The following is a 22,430-nucleotide window of genomic DNA, read 5'->3' as shown; positions in this document are numbered from 1 at the left end:
AAATACTGAATCAATCAATTTCATTTGTCTTACTTCTATAACGAAGAGTGAGTCTAGCAATCACTATTTTCATTTCTGATTACTTCCTCAGGATTAATTTTACAAGTGAAATCATGGGGTCAAAAATAATGAGTATCTATTTAACCCTCTCTCTAAGTACTGGAGAACTTGACAAACAAATATTCTTAATACTTGAGCAACAGCCACAGCCCTTTTGGTTTGCATTTTACTTTTGAGATAGGGTCGCCTAAATTTGGTAGGGCTGCCCTTGACCTTGAAATCTTCCTGAGATAGGGTCGCCTAAGTTTGGTAGGGCTGCCCTTGACCTTGAAATCTTCCTGCCTCCTCCCCCGTCACCAGAATTACAGGTGTTCACAATATTCAGCTTTTTAAAAGTGTGATTATAAATTTAATAAGTACTCATTGCATAAGATTCTGAAAAAATTTTATAGCACTAGTAACAAAAAACAAATAAACATATGATTTCATCACTTATAGAAAACTGCTAACAAGGTATTTTCAGAGTTGTTTTTACTTAAGTAATTTGACTATAAGATGAAAGAACTTTTATATCTCATTTTTCTATTAGCCAACAGTATGTCATAAAATACTTTTTTAAAACTTTGTTGATGAAAAAGGAATCCCACATCTACATATATGATTTGTTAACCTATTCTTTTGAACATGTTAATCCTGAAGAAAAACACGAACATCAAAGATAATGACATATCTACTTTCAAATACGTTTAGGGCCTACCAAAAAACAAAAAAGTAAGCCTTCAGGAAAAGGAAGAATTTGCTTTATTAATATCAGAAACATCAAGAATTTTGTAAAATATGCATATAATTTTTTGAATTACTGTAATTCTTTTTCATAAGAGGAAAAAAATCTGTGTTAACCATGAGATGAATATCACATTCAGATAGATGTAAATATAGTTAGAATGTATTAAAGATTTACATAAAATTTTAGCACACATTTATACACAGAAATATTTTTATTTTCGTAACAATTCAGTGAAATGGGGTGTACAGCAGAGTGCGTACTTAGCATGCATGAAGCCCTGGGTTCAATCCCCAGCACAAAGAAGAAATAAAAGAACTCTGAAAAAAAATAAAGTCTTAATTTGGTCAATAAGAATTAGAAAATAAATTAATATTTTGTTAGTTTACTTAATTATAATCCAGACAGATAATTGCAAAAGGGCTGGTATGAAATTATCCTAGGAAATATTCTGTTCTAGTCTCCCATGCCTCTAAGTAACACATGTATTATTTTCATGCAGAGAGAAACCATAGACAATTACCTAAAAGCGCCTGGGTTGGTCCTGCCAAGTCCTAGAACCAGGGATTCTGTGATTTCCATGCTCTCGGAGCGCATCATTGGAACTATGTGCTTAAACAAGGATGAGGGGGATGGGATGCCAATAATCTGAGAAAAAATTATATGTACATCAGCCACTGGTAAAACCACATCCAGTTACTACTGAATTTGACATTGCAACAGCCTTTAGTCAATGACAACAAAGGGATAAAATGATGGCAATGAATGCTGCTTCAAAACTCATCTACAGTATATAGACTAGAAAAGTTGATGTGTCCAATAGTAACTACAAGTTCAGAACTTGTTTGTGGCTCTCTAAATTTATTACAGTGATTCATCATGTACAATAGCCGATACCCCCTGGCCGATACTATGTATCTTTTGATCCATGCACATGAATAGAATAAAATTACTTCTAATATAGTCACCAGTGTTAAAGCAGACACATGGATCTTAACATTCCTTCAATCGTGCATTTGGTATAATAACACAAAAACTACTACATAACTGTTCTTTTATGAGTCCCCATTCTACAACAGCACTTAGTTCCAATTTAAGAACCGAAAAGTGAGAGAATTCCAGGGATAAGAAGGAGAAAAGGTTATGATGCCTTCCTTAAAAGTATTTTCTTTTAAGCTGGGCACACCTGTAATCCTAGCTACTCAGGAGTAAGGGAGCTGAGGAACACGGTTCAAAGCCAGAGTGGTCCATGAGATTCCAATTAACCATCAGAAAACTGGAAATAGTACTGTGGCTAAAGTGGCTAGCCTTGAGCTGAAGAGCTCAAGGACAGGCCCAGGGCGAGTTCAAGCCCCATGACCAAAAAACAAAAAAACAAAACAAAAAAAAAAGGATTTACTTTTCTTTAATGAAAATCACTATCTGTATCATTGGTCCCAACCAAAAATCCACAACAGGAAGTAGATTTCTTGAAGTATTTTCTTCTTCAGTGCAAATAAGTAACATACTTTGCAACCAAGTTACTTTATGAAGAGAAATTTATTTCTTCTTTTATTGTAAAATTAGTGTATAGAGGGGTTACAGTTTCATGAGTAAGGTAATGAGTACATTTCCTATGGAGGACTGTTACCTCCTCCTTTGTTTATCCCCTAACATCCCTTCCTTCCCTACCTCTCCAACCCCCCCTCTTTCTGCCCCCCCTGCCCAAGTTGTAAAATTGGTTTTCAACATAGTGTAACATCTCATTGTTACAAGGGATCAGCCTATATCCTTGTTTCAGCATTTTGTTCTTTTCTATGAAGAGACAATTTTAAATACTCATTCCGTGGTGCCCTTTGGATTCCACGGTGGATCTGATAGACTTACTTTGGAGTCAATGCTATAGCCACTGTCGGGGGTGGACGCCAGCGTCTCGGGAGGAGAACACCTCACAGAACCTGCAGATGCTGGAGATGACATGGATGTTGCCGCACTGCAGCAAAGAATCAGATAGTTTCTCCACAGGCCAATGTATGAGTCACTGCTTGTGGTTGTATTTACTTTCTTAGCATTGATAGGGCTACTGAGGAAAGGCAGTAAGAAAAAAAACCAGGTTAGTACAACATGTTCCTAAATACTTTTCATATAACTAACACTAAATTTCTATCAAATTAGGGGGAATGATTAGCATAAAGGTAGTAATAGTAATATTCTCTAGAATGATATAAGAGATATATGAATAAATTATATGCTATGTACCAAGCATGTAAAGACAGAATACATGAAAAGTCAAAGGAGTACTAAGATCAGCATTTTACAGTTTTCTTCTTCCTCTTTGAGATATCAATACAGGATATCACACTAGTTACAAGACTTCCAATTTGTATCACTTTTGAAATCCACAAATTACAAAAGTTTACAGGCAATCCATTTTTAAATTAAGACAAGGAAACTGGGCACTGGTGGCTCACACCTGAAGTCTTAGTTACTCAAGAGGGTGAGAGCTGAAGATCATGGTTTAAAAGCCAGCCAGAGGAGGAAAGTCCATGAGGCACTTATCTCCAATTAAACCACCAAAACAAAAACCACCAACTGCCAGATGAGAAGCTGTGGCTTAAGTGGTAGAGAACTTACCTTCAGCAAAAAAGCTAAAGGACAGTGCCCACCCGAGTTTGAGCCTCAAGGCTGGCACAAAACAAAGAAAATTAAATTAGGAAAATCACTTACTTTATATCAACCTGCGGGGACAACAACTGAAGCCTTGTGTATGCAAACATCCAGGCATAGCTCACAGCTGTAGAACAGTGTTTAGGAAGGTTCTCTTGCTTTAAAAAACTAGAGAGACTTATGATCCATGGGTCTTGGCCTTGGGTCACATGTGCAAATATCCATATGTGCGATGGACTAATCACATCAAACTGGTGGCTAATGGGAGAAGAGTTCCATTCCGCTAATGTCTGTAAATCTATAGAGCTGGGGCAATACAACAGAGTAGTCTAACGAGAGGGGGAAGAGGGAGAGGGAGAAAATGATTATTGAACCTTTTTACAGTTCATTGTCTTAGCATAATAATTGCTTTAAACTAGAAGTAGTCTATTGTTAGGTTCTAGAATACAAGATGAGATCCAAAATTGATGAAAGGGAGTAGTGGATTTCTAAAAACTGAATACAACTTACCTTTGTGTAGGTATAGATGGGTTTTTCTGAGAGTAATGGAAATTTGACAACCTGGGCAAATGGATCTCTCTCAAAAGGATCAAAAAGGATAAGGCCCACTACTTAAGAAATATATGAATATTCAACTTTCATAGACAAGTTGAAATTGCTAAAGAACTAAAAAGTGAACTACTGACATTCACATTGATGTACACTAAATATGCATGAGTGGGTGGAAGAAACAGGCTCTCTCCTCCAGAGGCACCATTCTTAAGTATTTGTTTGATAATATAAAAAACGTAAAACTAAAGAAGTAAGATTTACCTTCAGAACATTCTAGTCATTAAACACTAAAAGCAAGTCACCTAATACTCTTTCTTTGTAGATCAGTTTTTATCACAAACAAGATTCTTTAAATTCTGTAGACTTTTAATCATCTCTTAGGCTTATAAAATTTTATTACTAAGTTCTCTTGGTTGTATATAATTCATAAATTATAAAAGCTAGCTGTTATGCAGAAAGCATATTAACCTTTTGTCCATGTGTTCCAAAATAGGATGGAAAGAGAAGTCAAGTAGCAAAGTGTGGATATTATTCTTCTATGTGGATATTATTATTCTATCAACTGTGAGTTTTCACAGGGCCACCTTACCTACCCCCCATCCCCACCAAATCAAGCTAAGAAAGTTTGTGTTAAGTTGAGCTAGAGATGTAGCTCAATGGTTTGGTATTGCCTGCATGTAACTCTGAATTCAATGTCCAACATTAATAATAGTAACAACAATAATAATTTTGCCTAACTTTTCTCTGTAATATTTACTGAGAGTGTTTCTCTCCATTTTACTGAGTCAAATTACATAGGGCTGGCATAGTACATTCAATTACATACATGATCCACTGTAATTCATCCATGTGATAAATCAAAAGCATTCACTGCAGTGGAGTACAAGATTTTCCTTTGAATTTCAACAACTTGTTTTCATTATTTTAATCAGTATCTCTGCATCAAAAATTATGAGCTGTTATGAACAGTAATAATCTACAATACCATTAAACTTAAGAGAAACTTAACCAAGGTACAATTATCTTCATTTCTATGGGAATAAAAACAAGCCATAGTACAAACAAGTATCACTTTGGTGTATGGGTGCACATGTGTGTAGTATGTATGATACTAGGGTTTGAACTTAGGGCCTTGTGCTTGTTAGCCAGATACTCTATCACCTGAGCCACACCTCTGGCCTCACAAATGCCACTTCAAAAATGCTTTTTTATTTTTAAGGCATCTGTTAAAAACATTCACGTATGCTTGTTTGTACATGACTATGTCTACCATACAGCTAAACAGGCAGATGGCCTGAAATGGTTACAGTTACCTGATCAGCTCCAGTGAGATGTATGAAGCTCTCCAGAATGGATGGGCTCAGCCTGTCCATTACATCTATTGCTAATTCATCATCACCCTGTAAAAACAAGACATTATGCATTTAAAACATTGTGAATGCTATGCTTAGGCAAAGTAGTCACAGCTGAAAACACCATTGTGCATTTTTGTTACAAAGGGAACTCAGTGCAGGTGGATTAGTTTAGGTCTTCTCAAGAAGGGTCTTATACAGAGTAAGTTCTGATGTTAGTAATGGAAATGGAATAAAGATGGACAACAGGATAGTTTTTAGTAGTTTCATTAGACAACTAAGTGAAAAGCCCAAATCTTACCTTAGGTATTTCCAAAAGTGCAAATAAAGCCCGAATTTCTCTAAGGACACTGACGGCTAATCTCCTAGTGGCAGGTCGGCTGCTACAGAGAATGACAAGTGCAAACCCTTCCACTACATGGAACACACTGGAATATGGGCTCCTTTCCAGAGGAGGGGGATGAGACGCTCCATTAACAACACCATGCTTGAAAAAATTAAATATAATTAAAAAAATAGAAATATGCATATATACACTCTAAAAGAAGTCATGGAAATTATGGCTACAGGTTTGCTTTTCTAGAAGTTTATATATTTATTTAATTAACGCAATGTGCATCAAGAAAAAGGCACTTCACTGGCAGTCTGTACATGGACAATGTACAGAATTTCTGTTGTCCTCTGACTACCTTGTAACCTTGGGATGAATACTTTTATTATTTCTACAAGAGGGAACTGGAATGCATCTTTCATACAGTAGCCCAGCATCACCTAGGAGTTTGTTACAAACAGGTTCTCAGTGCCTGGTGATTTGTGTGTACATTAAAAGTTTGTGAGGCTTGGTTGGCTCAGATGGTTTGGCTCTAAAATTCCAATGTTCTGTGATTTATACATTATAGCACTACATGTCCCCTTTTATGGTTAAGGAACCCAAATATTGTAACCATGCAACACTAAAACAATCAAATAATCCAAACAGAAGATACCAAACATTTTTATTGTATAAGCTTTAAAAATATTGGAAATACCCCTAAGTATGATCTAGAATTTTCTATGCTCATTTAAATCTAATTGCTATAATAGGAAGAGGTTTAGAAAGACCAGACAAATCAACTGTTGGAAAGTTCAGTGCAAGGAGTTATAATGATACCGAGAACAAATAAAATTAATAAAGAAAAACAGTGTTTAAGAAAGTAAATGTCGCTGGGCGCTGGTGGCTCACGCCTGTTATCCTAGCTACTCAGGAGGCTGAGATCTGAGGATCACGGTTCAAAGCCAGCCCGGGCAGGAGAGACTGTAAGACTCCTATCTCCAATAAACCACCAGAAAACCGGAAGTGGCGCTGTAGCTCAAGTGGTAGAGCGCTCGCCTTGAGCTGAAGAGCTGAGTGACAGCGCCCAGGCCCAGAGTTCAAGCCCCACGACCGACCAAAAAAAAAAAAAAAAAAAAAAGAAAGCAAATGTCTATGAATATCATTACTGGTCATTCACCACTGATCAACACAAAAGAACAGTATGGGAATGTTCGGTACCTGAGAGTCCTGGTTTTTGTTATGCATCTGGGCTGCTTGTTTCCACTGATTTATTAACTGTACCAGCATCTTTACAGCGTTATCAAGAAGGGTAGGGTGGACATCAGTCACTTCACGGACAATAAAATAAACAAATCCTGAAAGAACATCCTCCCGCCAATCTGGAAAATCAAGCATTAGTGCCTGCAGTGTATTGAAAGCCAGAGCACGCAGTTCTTCATCCATATGAACTGTGAGCCTACCAAGAACAAAATTTCATTAGTAAACCTCAGAGCCTTTCCTACAGCTTTATCATATAAAACTTAAATCTACAGTATTAGAACATATACTTCTTCCTTGTTTGTAAGACTGAAACTAATGTTCACTTTTTTGTGCTATTTTCATTCTTACGCTGGCCTATACTCATTTAAATTTGCATATGAAATGATTTATATTATTTTTCTTTTAGTATAAGTCCGAATAATGTAATTCTGATCTTAAGAAGCTTAGAATATATGACATCAGAATCCCAGTTAAAAAATTCTTTAATCCTTAAAATACTATATATTGCTATCCTATAATCCAGGGATGGGGAACGTCTGGCCTGCAGTCTGAATAAGGCCCAAAAAATAACTTGGTACATGACAAGACAGAAATGTATGCTTCCTGTCAGCTGTTCTTGGCCAGCTGCCTGTACTAGAAATTTGTATGGTCCACAAATGATGTTATAAATATGCAAATGGCCCTTGGCAGGAAAAAGGTTCCTTGTCCCTGCACGATGTCCAATCATATAATATCTCCATCCTATCTCACATTATTTAGTCTTTCACTATCACTGGAAAGAACATGATTTAATCATTTCTTCCAGTCACCTGATGTTAAACATTAGATGATGAAATAAATACCAAAAACTGAGATGGAATCAATTTAACAGACACAATTCTTGAATTTATGAATAACATCATAAATAAGGTATGCAGAGAAAAAAAGAATGAGTCTACAACACATAAGGCCCTAAAGACAATTTAAGTCTAAACAAATCATAATATGTAACTTATACAAAATAAAATTACTTCTGAAAGACATTAAAATAACATGAAACCATGAACACAAAACTTACATAATTTTAACATAATATAGAAAATGCTAAGTAAGAAAGCCATTAAATGTGCTGTAGTAATACAACCACTAATCTTTAATAGTATATGAATAAGAGTTACTGATTTGGTGTCTAAAGATGATTTAAATGACTGTCAATAAAGACCAATGCATTAGTGTTACAAGTAGCTTGAATGAATAAGGTAAGGGATATGCCACATGTCAGGTACTGGTGGCTCATGCCTACTCAGGAGGTTGAGATCTGAGGATCGCAGTTTGAACCCAACCTAGGCAGGGAAATCTGTGCAGAAAAGGTTAGCTATTTCCAATTAACAACCAAAATTCTGGAAGTGAAGCTGTGGTTCAAGTGGTAGAGCACTAGCCTTGACAAACAGCTGAGGGATGGCACCCAGACCCTGAGTTCAAGCCCTAGGACAAGAGGTTGAGGGTTTATATGCATGGGCAGCTGGGAAGATGGACTGATCCATGATGACAGAGAGGAGGCCGTGGAATGTAGTTGAGGGGACATAGAAGCAAACAGAGTCAGAGAAAGGATCTCTAGTACACACAATGTCTCTGATAGTGACATCAAGGGAGAGGCTGTAGAGAGGAGAGTAAGAATATTCCTTTTAAGATTTGAACATCCATTAAATCTAGGAATATCCAAGTATCTTAAACATATCTATGTGACTCAGGAGATACATGGATTAGTTAATTGTAAAGAGGAGATAACAATGAGGCCTGGTCAATTAGAAGCAGGGAAATTACTTAACTTCCCTTAGAGACTTCAGCCAAGTGTACAAATTTACAATGCATCTTTGTTTGGTTTGCTTTGTTCCTGTGTTTGTAAATAAAAAAAGATTTAAACATCAAAATTCTAAAGGTTATAGAGGACAAAAGATCTTCCTGACCAGGGAGATAAAGTGAGTATTATAAAGAAAAGACAAAAAAAACAGCCACACAAACTGTCATTCCCTGTTCAGATACTGGTTCCTTAACACGGTCCCCCAAACCTAGCCGCCATAGAGCATTTCCATTCTCGCTGGGACCATTCAAAGTCTACCTTGTTAGTTCACCTTCCACAAATATGTGGGTTTAGGTGAGTAGAAGAAAACAGAAGAGAATTGAACAGTAGCTGTTTATTGCTCTCCCAAAGGTTTACAGAATTCACATGTCTAATGCTAACATTCATTTAATAAGCTCTGCCATTCATTCCAACAGGTTCTCCCTATGTACCATAGGCTGCCCTCAACTCACAATCTTTCTGCGTTAGCTTCTTAAGTACTAGGATTAAAGGTATATACCACCATACCTGACATGTAACTCTATACTCTAATTCACAGGAAAAATTAGGAGTTGGAGTAGGAAAAAAAGCAAGTTATATAATGGTTCAGTCTCTCCTCATAAAACTCACAGAAGACAAATATTATTCTATCTCTGCTTGACACAGCTGAGAGCTGATGTGTGGTTGTATGCAATGGTGGATGTACTTAAGAAGGGGTAGAAGGAGTTCTTGGAGCAATTTATTCGATGTACTCATTGTGGGTTTAGTTTCAGGCTACACGCTAAGTGTCTGGCAACAGTAAACATCTTACAAACTGTTGAGTCTCGCTGCTGCATTCCAGTCACTGTACTTATTTTTCCCTTAGCGGCAGAGGCTGTGAAATTGTGGACGAGGTACTAAATCTATGCAGTGGGACAACATGCCTATAGGAATGCAGTCAATGCTCACCATCTAATACCATCTCTAGGACTGTTAATCCACATTAATAGACATGTGGACTTATTAACAGAAAACCTATTTTGGATATTTAGTGCAATCAACATAGCAGTTTTCAGCAGGATACTACCTCAAATCATTTTGGGAGTTTGGGTGTCAGGTTAATTATTTATTTAATAGGGCTACGTTATACCTGGAACAGAGAAGATAAATAAAAGTCAAAGGATGAAAAATAAAAATATCCCCCGGATGCTATAGGAAAGATTATAGGAGTAAATAATGAATTCCTAAACAGATATAATCACACACAGATGAGACTCACATGTTAAGAAGTGACTTATTTACATCCTGTAACTACTATACTACCAGATAGGAAGATGGAAAGTTTAAAAATGATATTTATGGGGTGATCTGGAAGAGCGTTAGAAGTTAAAAAAATAACAAAAAAAACAAAATAGGAACTAAGAAAATAAGAATTAAATTATTATGGCCTTTGTAATGTTAGTAATAGCAGAAGTATATCATAAATTTGAAGGGACAGTAAAGACCTTAAAACAGCACAGAGTAACTGTTACCTTGCTAACAATTCAATGAGGTCAGTTCTACTCATACCATCTGGAATCAATCTTGGAATTGCAGCAATACAAGTTCTAAACAAATCAATTTTGGGTTTTCTTTCACCCCTGAAAAAATAAAAAAGATTCAAAACTAAGTATAATGTATGTTAGAAAATGGAATTAAACTTGCAAAAATAATTATGAAGATGGGATCCCACCCATAAATACAATTTACTAAAAGAAAGAGTATATAGAAAGCCATACAATTCTAGTAGATAATTATCAATTCTTTAACAAATAATTAAAGCAGATATGAAGCAAAAAAAAAAAGCATTCATTAAATAGAAAACACAGGCCAGGTACTAGCAGCTCATGCCTGTGATTACTCAGGAGGCTGAGCCTTGGAGGATCACAGTTCAAAGCTAGCCCAGGCATAAAAGTCTGAGAAAATTCATCTCTAAAATAACCACCACAAGACTGAACTAGATGTCTGACTCAATGCAGTGTATCAGCCAAGCAGAGTAAGCATGAGGCTTTGGGTTTAAACTCTAGTACTGCCAAAAAACAAAATACAAGATAAAAAGCCCCACACGTACAGCAATTTTATTAAACATTATTATTTAAACCTACTTAATTATTTCACATATTAAGAAAACTTTGAGTAAATAATAATTTAGCCATTCAGATATTTACATAATTAATATTTATAAACAGAGATTATTACATAGTCCTCTTCTTTTTCCATGGCCTCCAACTGCATACATTTTAGTTACTGTAGTTCAGTGAAATAATACCAGTCCCCAACAACATGGCTGAACTGCACCTGATACACATTAACTATAATGATACACACTAATGGGGCATTAATGTTTGCTGATTATTCCATGAGGCACTGTTCAAGTGACAGACGTACACCATGACCAGTGACCCATCACACCATGTCTTTGAAGGCTGTTGGTGACTGGACAGGGTACATCAACTGTCCAGCTCACACACATAGAAAAATGGACCACTATGATGACCTGCTTATTTCCAAATTGTTAATCAGAAGTGAGGATTGGTTCACAAAGATGGAAGTTCAGGAAAGAACAGAAAAGTGGTAACACTGTAGTGAATGCTTACAATTTTATGTTCTCAGTATCCATTAAATACATATTAACTTTCTCATTTCACTCTTGATAGTTTCTACTAGTCATCACCTATCAGCTCCTCAGTGTGATCCATCTATGTACCTGTTACCTCCCTATCCAGTAGCCTGGCCTACATGCACCAAGCAGATAAGCTGACCATGGCATCCATCAGCTCAGCATGACATTCTCGAATGTGTCACTCCTTTCTTTAAACACACCAATTAAAACTCCCTGCAGGAAACATGTTTGAGTAACACTCTGGACCCAATAAAGACACTGGCAGTGGATTAAATTCTCTCTCTTCTCAAATTCTCTGACCTTTTTATGGCAGCCTCCAGGCAGGCTCTGCCTAGCAGGTACAAGTAATGAAAATCCTCATTCATCGTGTGTCTCTCTAGATCATTGAAGAAACACTTTCTGTCTTAAAGACCTTGAACTAAAATGCACAGAAGTGAAATTTAAATTGAGTGTTAATGGAGTTACAGAGAAAGAACTGGTAAGGCAATATTGACAGTGCTGTCATTTGAGATGCTACAAAACAGTCAGGAAAGTATCACTAATGAAAGAAAGATGTCCCACAGGAAGTATTTAAACACACACAGAGTCAGGAAAGTATCACTAATGAAAGAAAGATGTCCCACAGAAAGTATGTACACACACACACACACACACACACACACACACACACACACACACACACACACACACACACACACACACACACACACACCGCCAAGTATCACTAATGAAAGAAAGATGTCCCACAGAAAGTATGTACACACACACACACACACACACACACACACACACACACACACACACACACACACACACACACACACACACACACACACACACACACACACACACACACACACACACACACACACACACACACACACACACACACACACACACACACCCCGCCAGGCACCAGTGGCTCATGCCTGTAATCCTAAGCTACTCAGGAGCCTGAGATCTGAGGAGAGCCGTTCAAAGTCAGCCCAGGCAGGAAAGTCCATGAGACTCTTATTTCCAATAAATCACCAGAAAACCGGAAGTGGCACTGTGGCTCAAGTGGTAGAGTATTTGCCTTGAGCTAAAGAGCTCAGGCACAACACAAAGGTCCAGAGTTCAAACTCCACAACCGACAAAACGAAACAAAAAACCAAAACACATTAAAGACATTCAAAGAGTCATTACAATACATTAGTTTATAGTAACAACAAATTCGATAACTTGAGAAATCAAATCACCAACTTAGTATTCTAAGATACATAATTCAAATATTTGATATTTTCTACAATATGTAGGTAGACTGTTCCATGTAGAAGAACTTATTGCCATAAAATGCATCTTCCTGAGAAGGAAGTTTCTAACCATAAAGAAAAAAGATGCTAGAAGACAATTTCAAGCTTATGGGTAAGATGGAATGAGGTACTGTTTCTTCAAAACAAACAAAAAACCATTTATACCCTTCTGTACAGTCTGGTTCCAGGACACAAAAATAACTGGTCTATATTTTCAGGATTTCTATTTCTTGGTTAGCAGGACTCTGGAAATAAGATAATTTCTTTGACTTAAAAACTCACGCCTGTAATCCTAGCTACTCAGGAGGCTGAGATCTGAGAATCAAGGTTCAAAGCCAGTCCAGGCAGGAAAGTCCATAAGACTCTTATCTCCATAAAGCACTAGAAAACCGGAGGTGGTACTGTGGCTCAAGCGGTAGAGTGCTAGCCTTGAGCTGAAGAGCTGAGGGACAGCGCCCAACCCCAGAGTTCAAGCCCCATGACTGGAAAAAAAAAAAAAAAAAAAAGCTGTTCTAGCCCACCCGCGAGGACTTACCCATCATTCATGGAGTAAGTATAAGGCCTTGTCAGTCAAATGAACTAGGCTGGATTCAAGGTGAGTTTTATTATCTACACTAGTTTGATGATTATGTTGAAGAACGAAACTGAGCATGTGGGATACACTATCTTTAAAATTATTGCAGAAGGGCTGGGAAGGTGGCTCAGTGGTAGAGCGCTTGCCTTGCATGCTTGAGGCCCTGGGTTCAATTCCACAGCACCACATAAGCAAAAAGAAAAAAAGCTGGAAGTGGCACTGTGGCTCAATTGGTAGAGCGCTAGCCTTGAGCTGAAGAGCTGAGGGACAGCGCCCAGGCCCAGAGTTCAGGCCCACAACTGGACCCCTACCCCCCCAAAAAAATAATTATTGCAGAGAGCAATGTGAGAATATAAGGAAATATATGGTAAGCAAGAACCAACTATCTGTACTCTTAGGAAAGCTGAAAGACCAATAAAGATAAATCATTTACTACGTACGTAATCATATCTTCAGGCTCTTTATTAGACATCTGCACACTAGTCATACACATTGGTCTCCCAACTTCTTTGTCCAAATGTCGGAGAATGCTATCTAGTGCTTTTCTTACTTGAGGATAGTAAACTGACATTCCTAGGGAGAAAAAATCCTCATAATTATAAAATGTCAGAAATTAAATAAAGAATACATAAAAAGAAGGAATTTCTAGTTACATATATGCCTTTTGTGATTATCAGCCTCAGAATAAGTGGAGAAACGGTTATTATGGAGAGAACTCAAATTGATTTGAAGGAATTACAAATTTCTCAAAGTATCCTGTGAAAAAATAGATTTGAGAAGACTTTTGACATGAAGATTATGTAGATTATCAAAATGCATTTACATGGTATGATGGTATACTGTGAGATGAACATACTTGGAAAAATATATACATTTTAGGTTTATTCATACTTTTTAATATTAGAGAATATTGAACAACAGTACAAAGTAATTTATTTCAGGTAACACTAACCTATGACTTTTGCCTCTTCATCTGTCAAGGTTTTATTGAGAAAAATTTTCTTTACCCGAAGAGTATTTCCTGAGGGAAGAATCACTCCTGTTGTTGGCATGGGTGGCTCACCATCTTTCTGCTGCAAACTGTCTGCTATTACGAGGAAGACTCTGAGGCCTATGTTCATTCTCTTCAGAGAAAATAGTTCCAAAAGGAAGAAATCAGTGTGGTGCACCAGCTTTCCTTACATTTAAAACATCTCATCAAATAATTGTGGGGAAATGGAAGGGAGAAGGTCATAAGGTAAACCATGCCACCATGTCTTAAAGGATTTGCTCTGGTATCAAATTCTCAAATTTTTTTTTTTTTTTTTTTTGGGTCCAGTCGTGGGGCCTGAACTCTGGGCCTGGGCGCTGTACCTCAGCTCTTCAGCTCAAGGCTAGCACTCTACCACTTGAGCCACAGCACCACTTCCGGCTTTTTTCTTATGTGGTGCTGAGGAATCGAACCCAGGGCCTCGAGCATGCAAGGCAAGTGCTCTACCACTGAGCCACCTCCCAGCCCAAATTCTCAAATTTTTATTTCTACAGTCAACTGTGCCTTATAATCTCTTAAGATTTATTTCAAACTCTCCATCCTTCTTCAACTCAGTTTGATTCCTCTGGCATACCCCTCTCTTTTCTAACTAGGTAACTTTTCTCCTACTTCACAGAAAAAGAAACTTTTTTCTTAAATATACCATCCACGATCTGTTCTTTGCTTTCAGTCCTCAACCTTCTCCTTTCCACTGAACATATCCTTTATCTTGTAATGATGTCCAACCATTGCAATGGAAGGAACACTTCCATTCTTCATTCTTCACATTGCATCCCATTTGACAGAGGCCTGGGCATCAAATATCCCTTCTCTCCTGATACCTTTCCCTAAGTGCTTTCTGTGCCACTGCTGGCCATGTCCTCTCTACTTCTTTTCAGGCGCTTCTTCAGCCTAGTTTACATGGTATTGTTTATACTTTCTTTCCAAAGTAGCAAGAATTTTTATACCTCTCCTCGTCCTCTCAACTCAGACTCAGACTAATCTGACAACTCCACTTGGATGTCAAAAGATGGCTCAGGTTAAACAGGGTCAAACCAAAAGTATGATCTTTTCCCCAAACTCGACTGCTTGTCTGTGTTTATTTTCTGTACATGGTCTGTCTTAGGTCTGCATCACTAATGTCCTATCTCAAACTATAATCTCTAAGAATAATCTTTTAATAGGGCATGGACAGCCCATTGAGTGGGCAAGGCAATACAACAGAACACAGGAGGAGAAGAGAACTCTATTTTTTTCATCTAAATAAGATTAAGACTTTAGGTCCTTTTATTTTTTGGGAGGGGGGAGGGTCCGGTTATGGGGCCTGAACTCTGGGCCTAGGCGCTGTCCCTTAGCTCTTCAGCTCAAGGCTAGTGCTCTACCACTTGAGCCACAGCACCACTTCCGGCTTTTTTCTTTTTGCTTATGTGGTGCTGAGGAATCAAACCCAGGGCCTCATGCATGCAAGGCAAGCGCTCTACCACTGAGCTACCGTCTCAGCCCATGACTATAGGTCTTATAATTAGGTCCTACTCATCTTTGAAGTGACACACAGTGATGACTTCCAATAGTATACCTATTATAGGGTCCTGTGTCACAAAATCACAGAATATACTTAGGATGTGCTGGACTTGGCTGACATAAACTCACTTATTCATTTTCTTAGTGTACTGAAATTTGTATACATTAGACTAAACGGGTTAATGAATAATTTTATCTAGTTTTAACACAGTTGGCTTTCATAAGCATAAAACTATACCACTTCTAGTATGAAAACCTCAGTAGGAAAACAAATTACTTTCACAAATTTAAATAAGAAAATATTTTTAAGGGGGGAGGAGGATAGGGTAGGGGGGGCAGGGGGAGGATGGGAAGAGGAAACAAAGGAGGAGGCAACAATGCTTGATAAGAAATGTACTCGTTATCTTGCCCATGTAATTGTAACCCCTCTTACGGTATTTTCACAATAATAAAAAAAAGAAAATATTTTTAAATCTGGAAATCTGAAAATATATTTTTCTGGTTGGAAACTATGTTAAGCATATTACCTATGAAAATACTGGTGTCTACTCACTTTGTTTTTGTTTTTTGGTCAGTCATGGGACTTGAACTCTGGGCCTGGGTGCTGTCCCTCAGCTCTTTGGCTCAAGGCTAGCCCCCTACCACGTGAGCCACAGTGCCACTTCCGGTTCTAGTGGTTTATTGAAAATAAGAGTCTCACGGTCTTTCCTGCTGGGGCTGGCTTTGAACCATGATTCTCAGATGTCAGCCTCCTGAGTAGCTAGGATTACAGGAATGAGCCACTAGCGCCCAATTTCTACTCACTTTGAAAATCTGGAATTATTATTAGTTTATCTTATAAATCTTACATACAAAAAGCTTCAAAACTTCCTAACAAACTTGTCAGCCACAAACAAATGTATCTTAGGATTCCCAGCACAGTAATTTAAAACAAGAACAAAAGCAACATCTTCTTAGTCTTTTTATAATCTCAATTGTTATTAGATTCGTGCTAGGTGATTATAGAGTATTTCAAACAATGTGAAAATGTAATGTCTCAAGAGTGAAAAGGCAGGGGCTGGGAAGGTAGCTCAGCGGTAGAGTGCTTGCCTTGCATGCCTGAGGCCCTAGGTTCGATTCCTCAGCACCACAGAAGCAAAAAGAAAAAAGCCGGAAGTAGCGCTGTGGCTCAAGTGGTAGAGCGCTAGACTTAAGCTGAAGAGCTGAGGGACAGCGCCCAGGCCCAGAGTTCAGGCCCCACGACTGGATCCCCCCCCCCCCCAAAAAAAAAGAGTGAAAAGGCAGAAGTATAGCATTAAGTATCTTTTTTTCACTGTAAGCTCCACCTGAGTGAAAGGATTTTTGGAATTCACTACAGGAGAACACCAGAAAACACTGAAGGAATGCTATTATTAACATGTACCACAAATATGAATCATTCCAAGCAGAAGAAACTTGATGTCATGTCATAACTTGTAAAAGCCAGCTGAGCTGGATGGCCTGGAAAACACCACTGTAACAGCATTCAGCCAGTACCTACAAAGCTAAATCTGTCCTGCACCATTTCTGTAGTTAAGAATCACATTTAAGCATAAAAACTCTGACTACAGATATGAGGCTCAAAGGTGTGTGTGTGTGTGTGTGTGTGTGTGTGTGTGTGTGTGTGTGTGTGTGTGTGTGTGTGTGTGTGTGTGTGTGTGTGTGTGTGTGTGTGTGTGTGTGTGTGTGTGTGTGTGTGTGTGTGTGTGTGTGTGTGTGTGTGTGTGTGTGTGTGTGTGTGTGTGTGTCTTTACCTCTGGATTAATGGTGAAAGTTTTAGTAGATTTTCCAACACTTAGAAGATCAAATATTATTTCTTTCATTGCAAAATCCAAACGTTCCTAGAGGGGAAAAAAATTTAGTAAGACCTTGTGCTTTGCTAGTATATACTAAGGACATTTAAGAATTATACAACAACGCAAGTTTCTGTCCTTAATATGTCCACAAGTCTAGCTAGTGGAAAGAAAAAAAATGTAGAATTAAGTCTAAAAACATACTTACTATAAAATTATCTATTCAATATCTAAGCTTTTAGTTTTAACATTCATTCACCAAAATCATTTTTAAAACATAAGGAAAAATATTCCAAGAACGATGTCAGCCAGACACAGGTGTAGAGAATGGTGAGTGCCATAAAGAACAGGACTCAAGGAAAGAGATCTCCAAGGAAGAGATAACTAAGAAGACTAACATCTGAAATGAGTCACTGAAATGAAGTGATTAACCAAAGGGAAACAGTACAATTCTACAAAGAAAAATTAGCAACTGATATAACCTAAAGGCACAATTTTCTCTTTTTTAAAATTCAATTTTATTGTTAAGGTGATATACAGAAGGGTTAATTTTCTAAACCTAATCAGTTTGCTTTTATTAATCTTTTTTGATGCATTATACTAATCTAAGGAGCCTTTCTTCTGTGCTGAAATAGAAATATTCAAATATTTCCTATTTCTTCACTGTTAAAAAATTTCATTATGAATCATCTGTATCATTTCAGTTCAAAGTAAATACAATGAATATCCTAGAATCCATTTTTTTTTAACTAAAGGAATAGATGATCTATTGGAATAGGACTTATGTCCCAAAAGAGGATGCGACTAAAACCTTGGACTTTCTCACTTAAAACCCATGTAATCCCATTCTAATGAACCTTCCTTCACCAAAGAAGCTAGAATGCTAAAATTGCAGTTCTCAAGGTTCTTTGTGACAGTAGGATTTGGCGTGGTATACTCATGTGACTCTTTGGGAAATGGGGCAGTGGTGACGAAGTAGAAGAGGAGGAGAAGGAAGGGAAGAGGAGGAAAGAGGAAGGGGGAGGAGGAAAGAGATGGAGAAGGAGGAAAGAGGAGAAGAAGGAAGAAGGAGGAGAAAGAACGAAGGAGGCAGCCACTTCTTTGACAGCCCAATTTTGAAGATCTCTCCTGACTATGAGGTTAGAATTTGTTTTTTCAGCTCTATTAACAATTCAGTAAGCTCTCACTCCTTCCCTAAAAGGTCCCATGGGGTTCAACAAGAGCGTCTACTATCTGTACCTAAGCACCTGCATTAATGCAGATTATGAAGACAATTTTCTAAAAAATCTTTCAAGAAATTTGGAGATAATTAGCAAGTGGACTAACAGAATTTTTAGACACAATGTTCACTCTTCCTCAATTAAAAGTGCTTCTACCCATTTGTCTCCTTTCCAAGTATGCAGGCTGATTACAAACTCATTTTGTGATAGAAAAATCATTACCACTCTGTGTTTGTTTTAGTTTTTAAAAGAACGTTACTTTTAACAATTCAATATTATTAACTAGCGTTTTATTACCATATGTATAGATCTCTAAGAAAAAATTTTAAACTCCCAATTACTATAGGATTTATTAAGTGATAATGGGGTAGAGCACTCACCTGAGCAATGAACTGAATAATCTTCACAAATATATTAAGAGGTGTGTCACGAGGCACCACACTTCTAGAGCCTTTTGGGAAAAGTGCTGACACGATACTCATTAGGCGACTGCAGGATGGAAAGATTTAGTCACAATGAAATGACAACCTCAACAGCACATTAGCAAAGAATTCTTATTCATATCAGGGCAAATTTATATTCCTTCTCAAGATATGCAACTATAATTCCATTAATGTGATTTCTAACATGATTTTATTAGCTACTTTATTTTGAAGATACGGACTGAACTCAGGGCCCTCCACCTGTTTCAGTGCTTTACCCACTAAGCAACAGCTGCAACCCAAGATTTTGTTCCAAAAGAAATTTAAAACAAAGGCACTCACCTTTGAGTTACAGTGTTGCTTTCACATTTTATTCTAATAACATAAACCCACAACAATCTATACAAAGATTCCAGTGCAACTCGAGACATTTTAGGATCTTTATTCTGTTTAAAAACAAAAGGAGAGTAAAAGTAAACTTATGAAAATACTAGCAGTCCTGTAAAATCAAATAGTTTCTATGTTAACAACTCAAGATCCCTACATTTTTTTTTTTTTTTGGCTGGGGCATGGATCCTGAACTCTGGGCCTGGGTGCTGTCCCTGAGCTCTTCAGCTCAAGGCTGGTGCTCTACCATTTGAGCCACAGCACCACTTCCGGCTTTTCTGCTTATGTGGTACTGAGGAATCAAACCCAGGGCCTCATACATGCAAGGCAAGCGCTCTTCCCCTGAGCCACCTTCCCAGCCCCTCTCCACTTTTGTTTGTATTTATGTAAAAAAAGGTTCATATATCAAGTAAATATTTAGTAAGTGGTAAGTATCCATGGCTCAAAGGAACGAGAAATAATACAACTCCTAATACTCTCAAAATAAAACACTAAAATATTAAGTTTCTATTAATATTTCAAAGAACTGCCAAAATGACACACATATAAATTACTGACAAACTGCTTATATCACAATATTAACATCATGACAGAAGAAAAAGGAAACATCTTTATGGTGACTCATTTACAGTAACGATTTTAATGTGTTTATTTCCTTTCATTATTTACAAAATAGTTAAAACCATGTATAGTGGTGCATACTCAAAATCCCAGCACTTGAAAACAGAGGCATGAAAACTGAGGATCCCAAGTTCAAGGCCAGCCTGGGCTCCATAGTGAGACCCAGTCTCAAAAAACAAAAACAAACAAACAAACAAAAAACAAAAAAAAACAGGCCAACAGAATAAAAGCTTTGAAAAGTGCACTCATCAAAATTATATTCAAAATCACCAGATGCCTGAGACCCAAGCCGGTAATCTTTGTTTACTCAGGAGGCTGAGATCTAAGGCTGGAAGTTCAAAGTCAGCTCAGGGAAGAAGAGCTGTGAGACTCTTATCTCCAATTAACCAGAAGTGGAGCTGTAGCTCAAGTGGTAGAATGCTAGCCTTGAACAGAGTTCAAGCCTCAGGACAGCACAAAAAAAAAGAAAGAAAGAAAGAAAAAAAATCAAACTTATTGGCTCCTTAATTGTACTAGCAAATGTTTTGTTTCTAACAGCTATATATCAATTAAACACAATATTTTAAAATGCAAATTTTGGTAAAGAGTGAGAATTCACTATCTTTTCTATCTTTTAAGGACATTTCCTAGTGGTCAATTTAATAGCTAACTTTTGGAAGAATGCTCTTGCTGTGAGCTACTCTTCTTTGACAATAGCTGAAGCAGGTGTAAATGACATGCAATACAACAATGGCAAAGGAAAAAAACTGCCACACATAAAAGAAATAAAGCAATATTTTACTTTGTAGCATCAACACAACTCACCTGAAGTGTTTCTATTTGTTTTCTGATACTGTTGTTAGATGGCATCTAAATAAAGCAATGTGAGACAGCAAACATAAACATGAGATGCAGCACATGCATGTTAGGTGAAAATAAGCACAAAACAAGACAGCTCCTCACCAAGGTCTCTATTTAGAAGAAATGTTTTAATTTCCAAAACAGTGGCCAGAAGCACTAAGAAAAAAAAAAAAATCCCATATCCTAACAGATACACCTACAACACTCAAACTAAGAAAACCTAAACGTTAACTGACTAAATTTTTGTTCCTAAAGCTGCATTTGAGTTCAAATAACTAGTTTTTTAAACAGACCATAGGAAAATAATGTCCAAACTATTTTTATAAGACATCTACTCATTCTGTCTCAATAATTCTTCAGAAATGGTAAAAACATTTCACATAAGTACTTCAATTGACATAAAGATATGGAAATGAGAAAATACCAAATTCTGTTTCATAGAAAAATTAAAAATCTAACTCTACAGTAGAAATAAGGAGACACATGTTATTTATGGGCCATTTTTTTTTTTGGCTACTAAACTAAAAACTTTTTTTTAAATAAACTGTATATTATCTTAAAGTGTCTACAAAATCCATCATGTTTATTTTACTGACTCTAAATAACAATGCCTCTTTAATATCCCAGAATGACAGCCAACCTATTTTCTTAAAATATTCAATGTAGCAACATTCCTTATTGTGTATCAAAGATAAATAACAGAGTAGGCAGAAAGAACAAGAGTTATAAAACTGGGTGAATCTGGATGCACAGCTTCTTCTGTAATTTGCTGGCTTCCTAAACATGATTTTTCTTCTTTCAGCCTTAATCACAACGAAAATTAAATAGACAATGAGTCTAGCATCCAGTAGTATTAGTAAAAATCAGTCTGAGGGAAGAGTGGGTCTAATAATGAAAATCAATTTTACATTTAAAATAAAAATCAAGACATTTACTGGAATAATGTAATTGACTATGGTCCTGATCTTGGATCAACTTTTCCAATACAGAAAAGAAATTATAACTGTCATACTGGTGACTAGCACAATTTCTTCCTTCAATGCTCACAACTCCTTACCTCAACTAAATGAGGTAGCCACATTATCTAAAACTTAAGAAACAGGAGCCAAGTCATAGAATTTCTGCTGAATAGAGCCTTAATGTAAGTTAAGGGTTAATGGCCAAGACAATTATTCCAAATATTCATGCTAAGTGGCTCTTATCTCCTTTAATCTGGCAGATTGATGAAACCATTAATGAAAATGGACAATATGCCAGAAATATTAAAAAGGAGGTAAGGGAAAAAACAAAACAAGTGCATTTTAAATGAAAGCCTTAAGACAAAAAAAGTTAAGGTACTGCGAAAGGATTGCAAGTATGTTAGGTG

At 37.1% G+C, this 22,430-nt stretch overlaps 1 protein-coding gene across 13 annotated transcripts in view; it reads right to left on the bottom strand.

Annotated features, from left to right (window-relative positions):
• Positions 1–22,430, bottom strand: part of Fryl (FRY like transcription coactivator) — a 230,725-nt gene that overhangs the window by 75,715 nt on the left and 132,580 nt on the right. For 9 of the 13 annotated variants that reach the window (XM_070012498.1, XM_070012504.1, XM_070012503.1 and 6 more), the window contains 13 exons: positions 21,029–21,073; positions 19,559–19,662; positions 19,175–19,283; positions 17,536–17,622; positions 14,186–14,357; positions 13,674–13,806; positions 10,238–10,345; positions 6,866–7,103; positions 5,636–5,821; positions 5,296–5,382; positions 3,491–3,759; positions 2,651–2,846; positions 1,308–1,432 (listed from right to left, as the gene is read on the bottom strand). In XM_070012498.1, coding sequence (XP_069868599.1) covers positions 1,308–1,432; positions 2,651–2,846; positions 3,491–3,759; positions 5,296–5,382; positions 5,636–5,821; positions 6,866–7,103; positions 10,238–10,345; positions 13,674–13,806; positions 14,186–14,357; positions 17,536–17,622; positions 19,175–19,283; positions 19,559–19,662; positions 21,029–21,073 — 1,859 coding nt within the window. The remainder of the gene's footprint in view (positions 1–1,307; positions 1,433–2,650; positions 2,847–3,490; positions 3,760–5,295; positions 5,383–5,635; positions 5,822–6,865; positions 7,104–10,237; positions 10,346–13,673; positions 13,807–14,185; positions 14,358–17,535; positions 17,623–19,174; positions 19,284–19,558; positions 19,663–21,028; positions 21,074–22,430) is intronic. The other 4 variants (XM_070012506.1, XM_070012507.1, XM_070012508.1 and 1 more) reach the window with 1 other exon arrangement.

Source organism: Dipodomys merriami, unplaced genomic scaffold, assembly GCF_024711535.1.
Source record: "Dipodomys merriami isolate MVZ:Mamm:240054 unplaced genomic scaffold, mDipMer1.0.p SCAF_9, whole genome shotgun sequence".
Classification (NCBI taxonomy): Eukaryota; Metazoa; Chordata; class Mammalia; order Rodentia; family Heteromyidae; genus Dipodomys; species Dipodomys merriami.
Note: the sequence above shows the minus strand (reverse complement) of the source record. Positions and strands in the feature narration are given on the sequence as shown.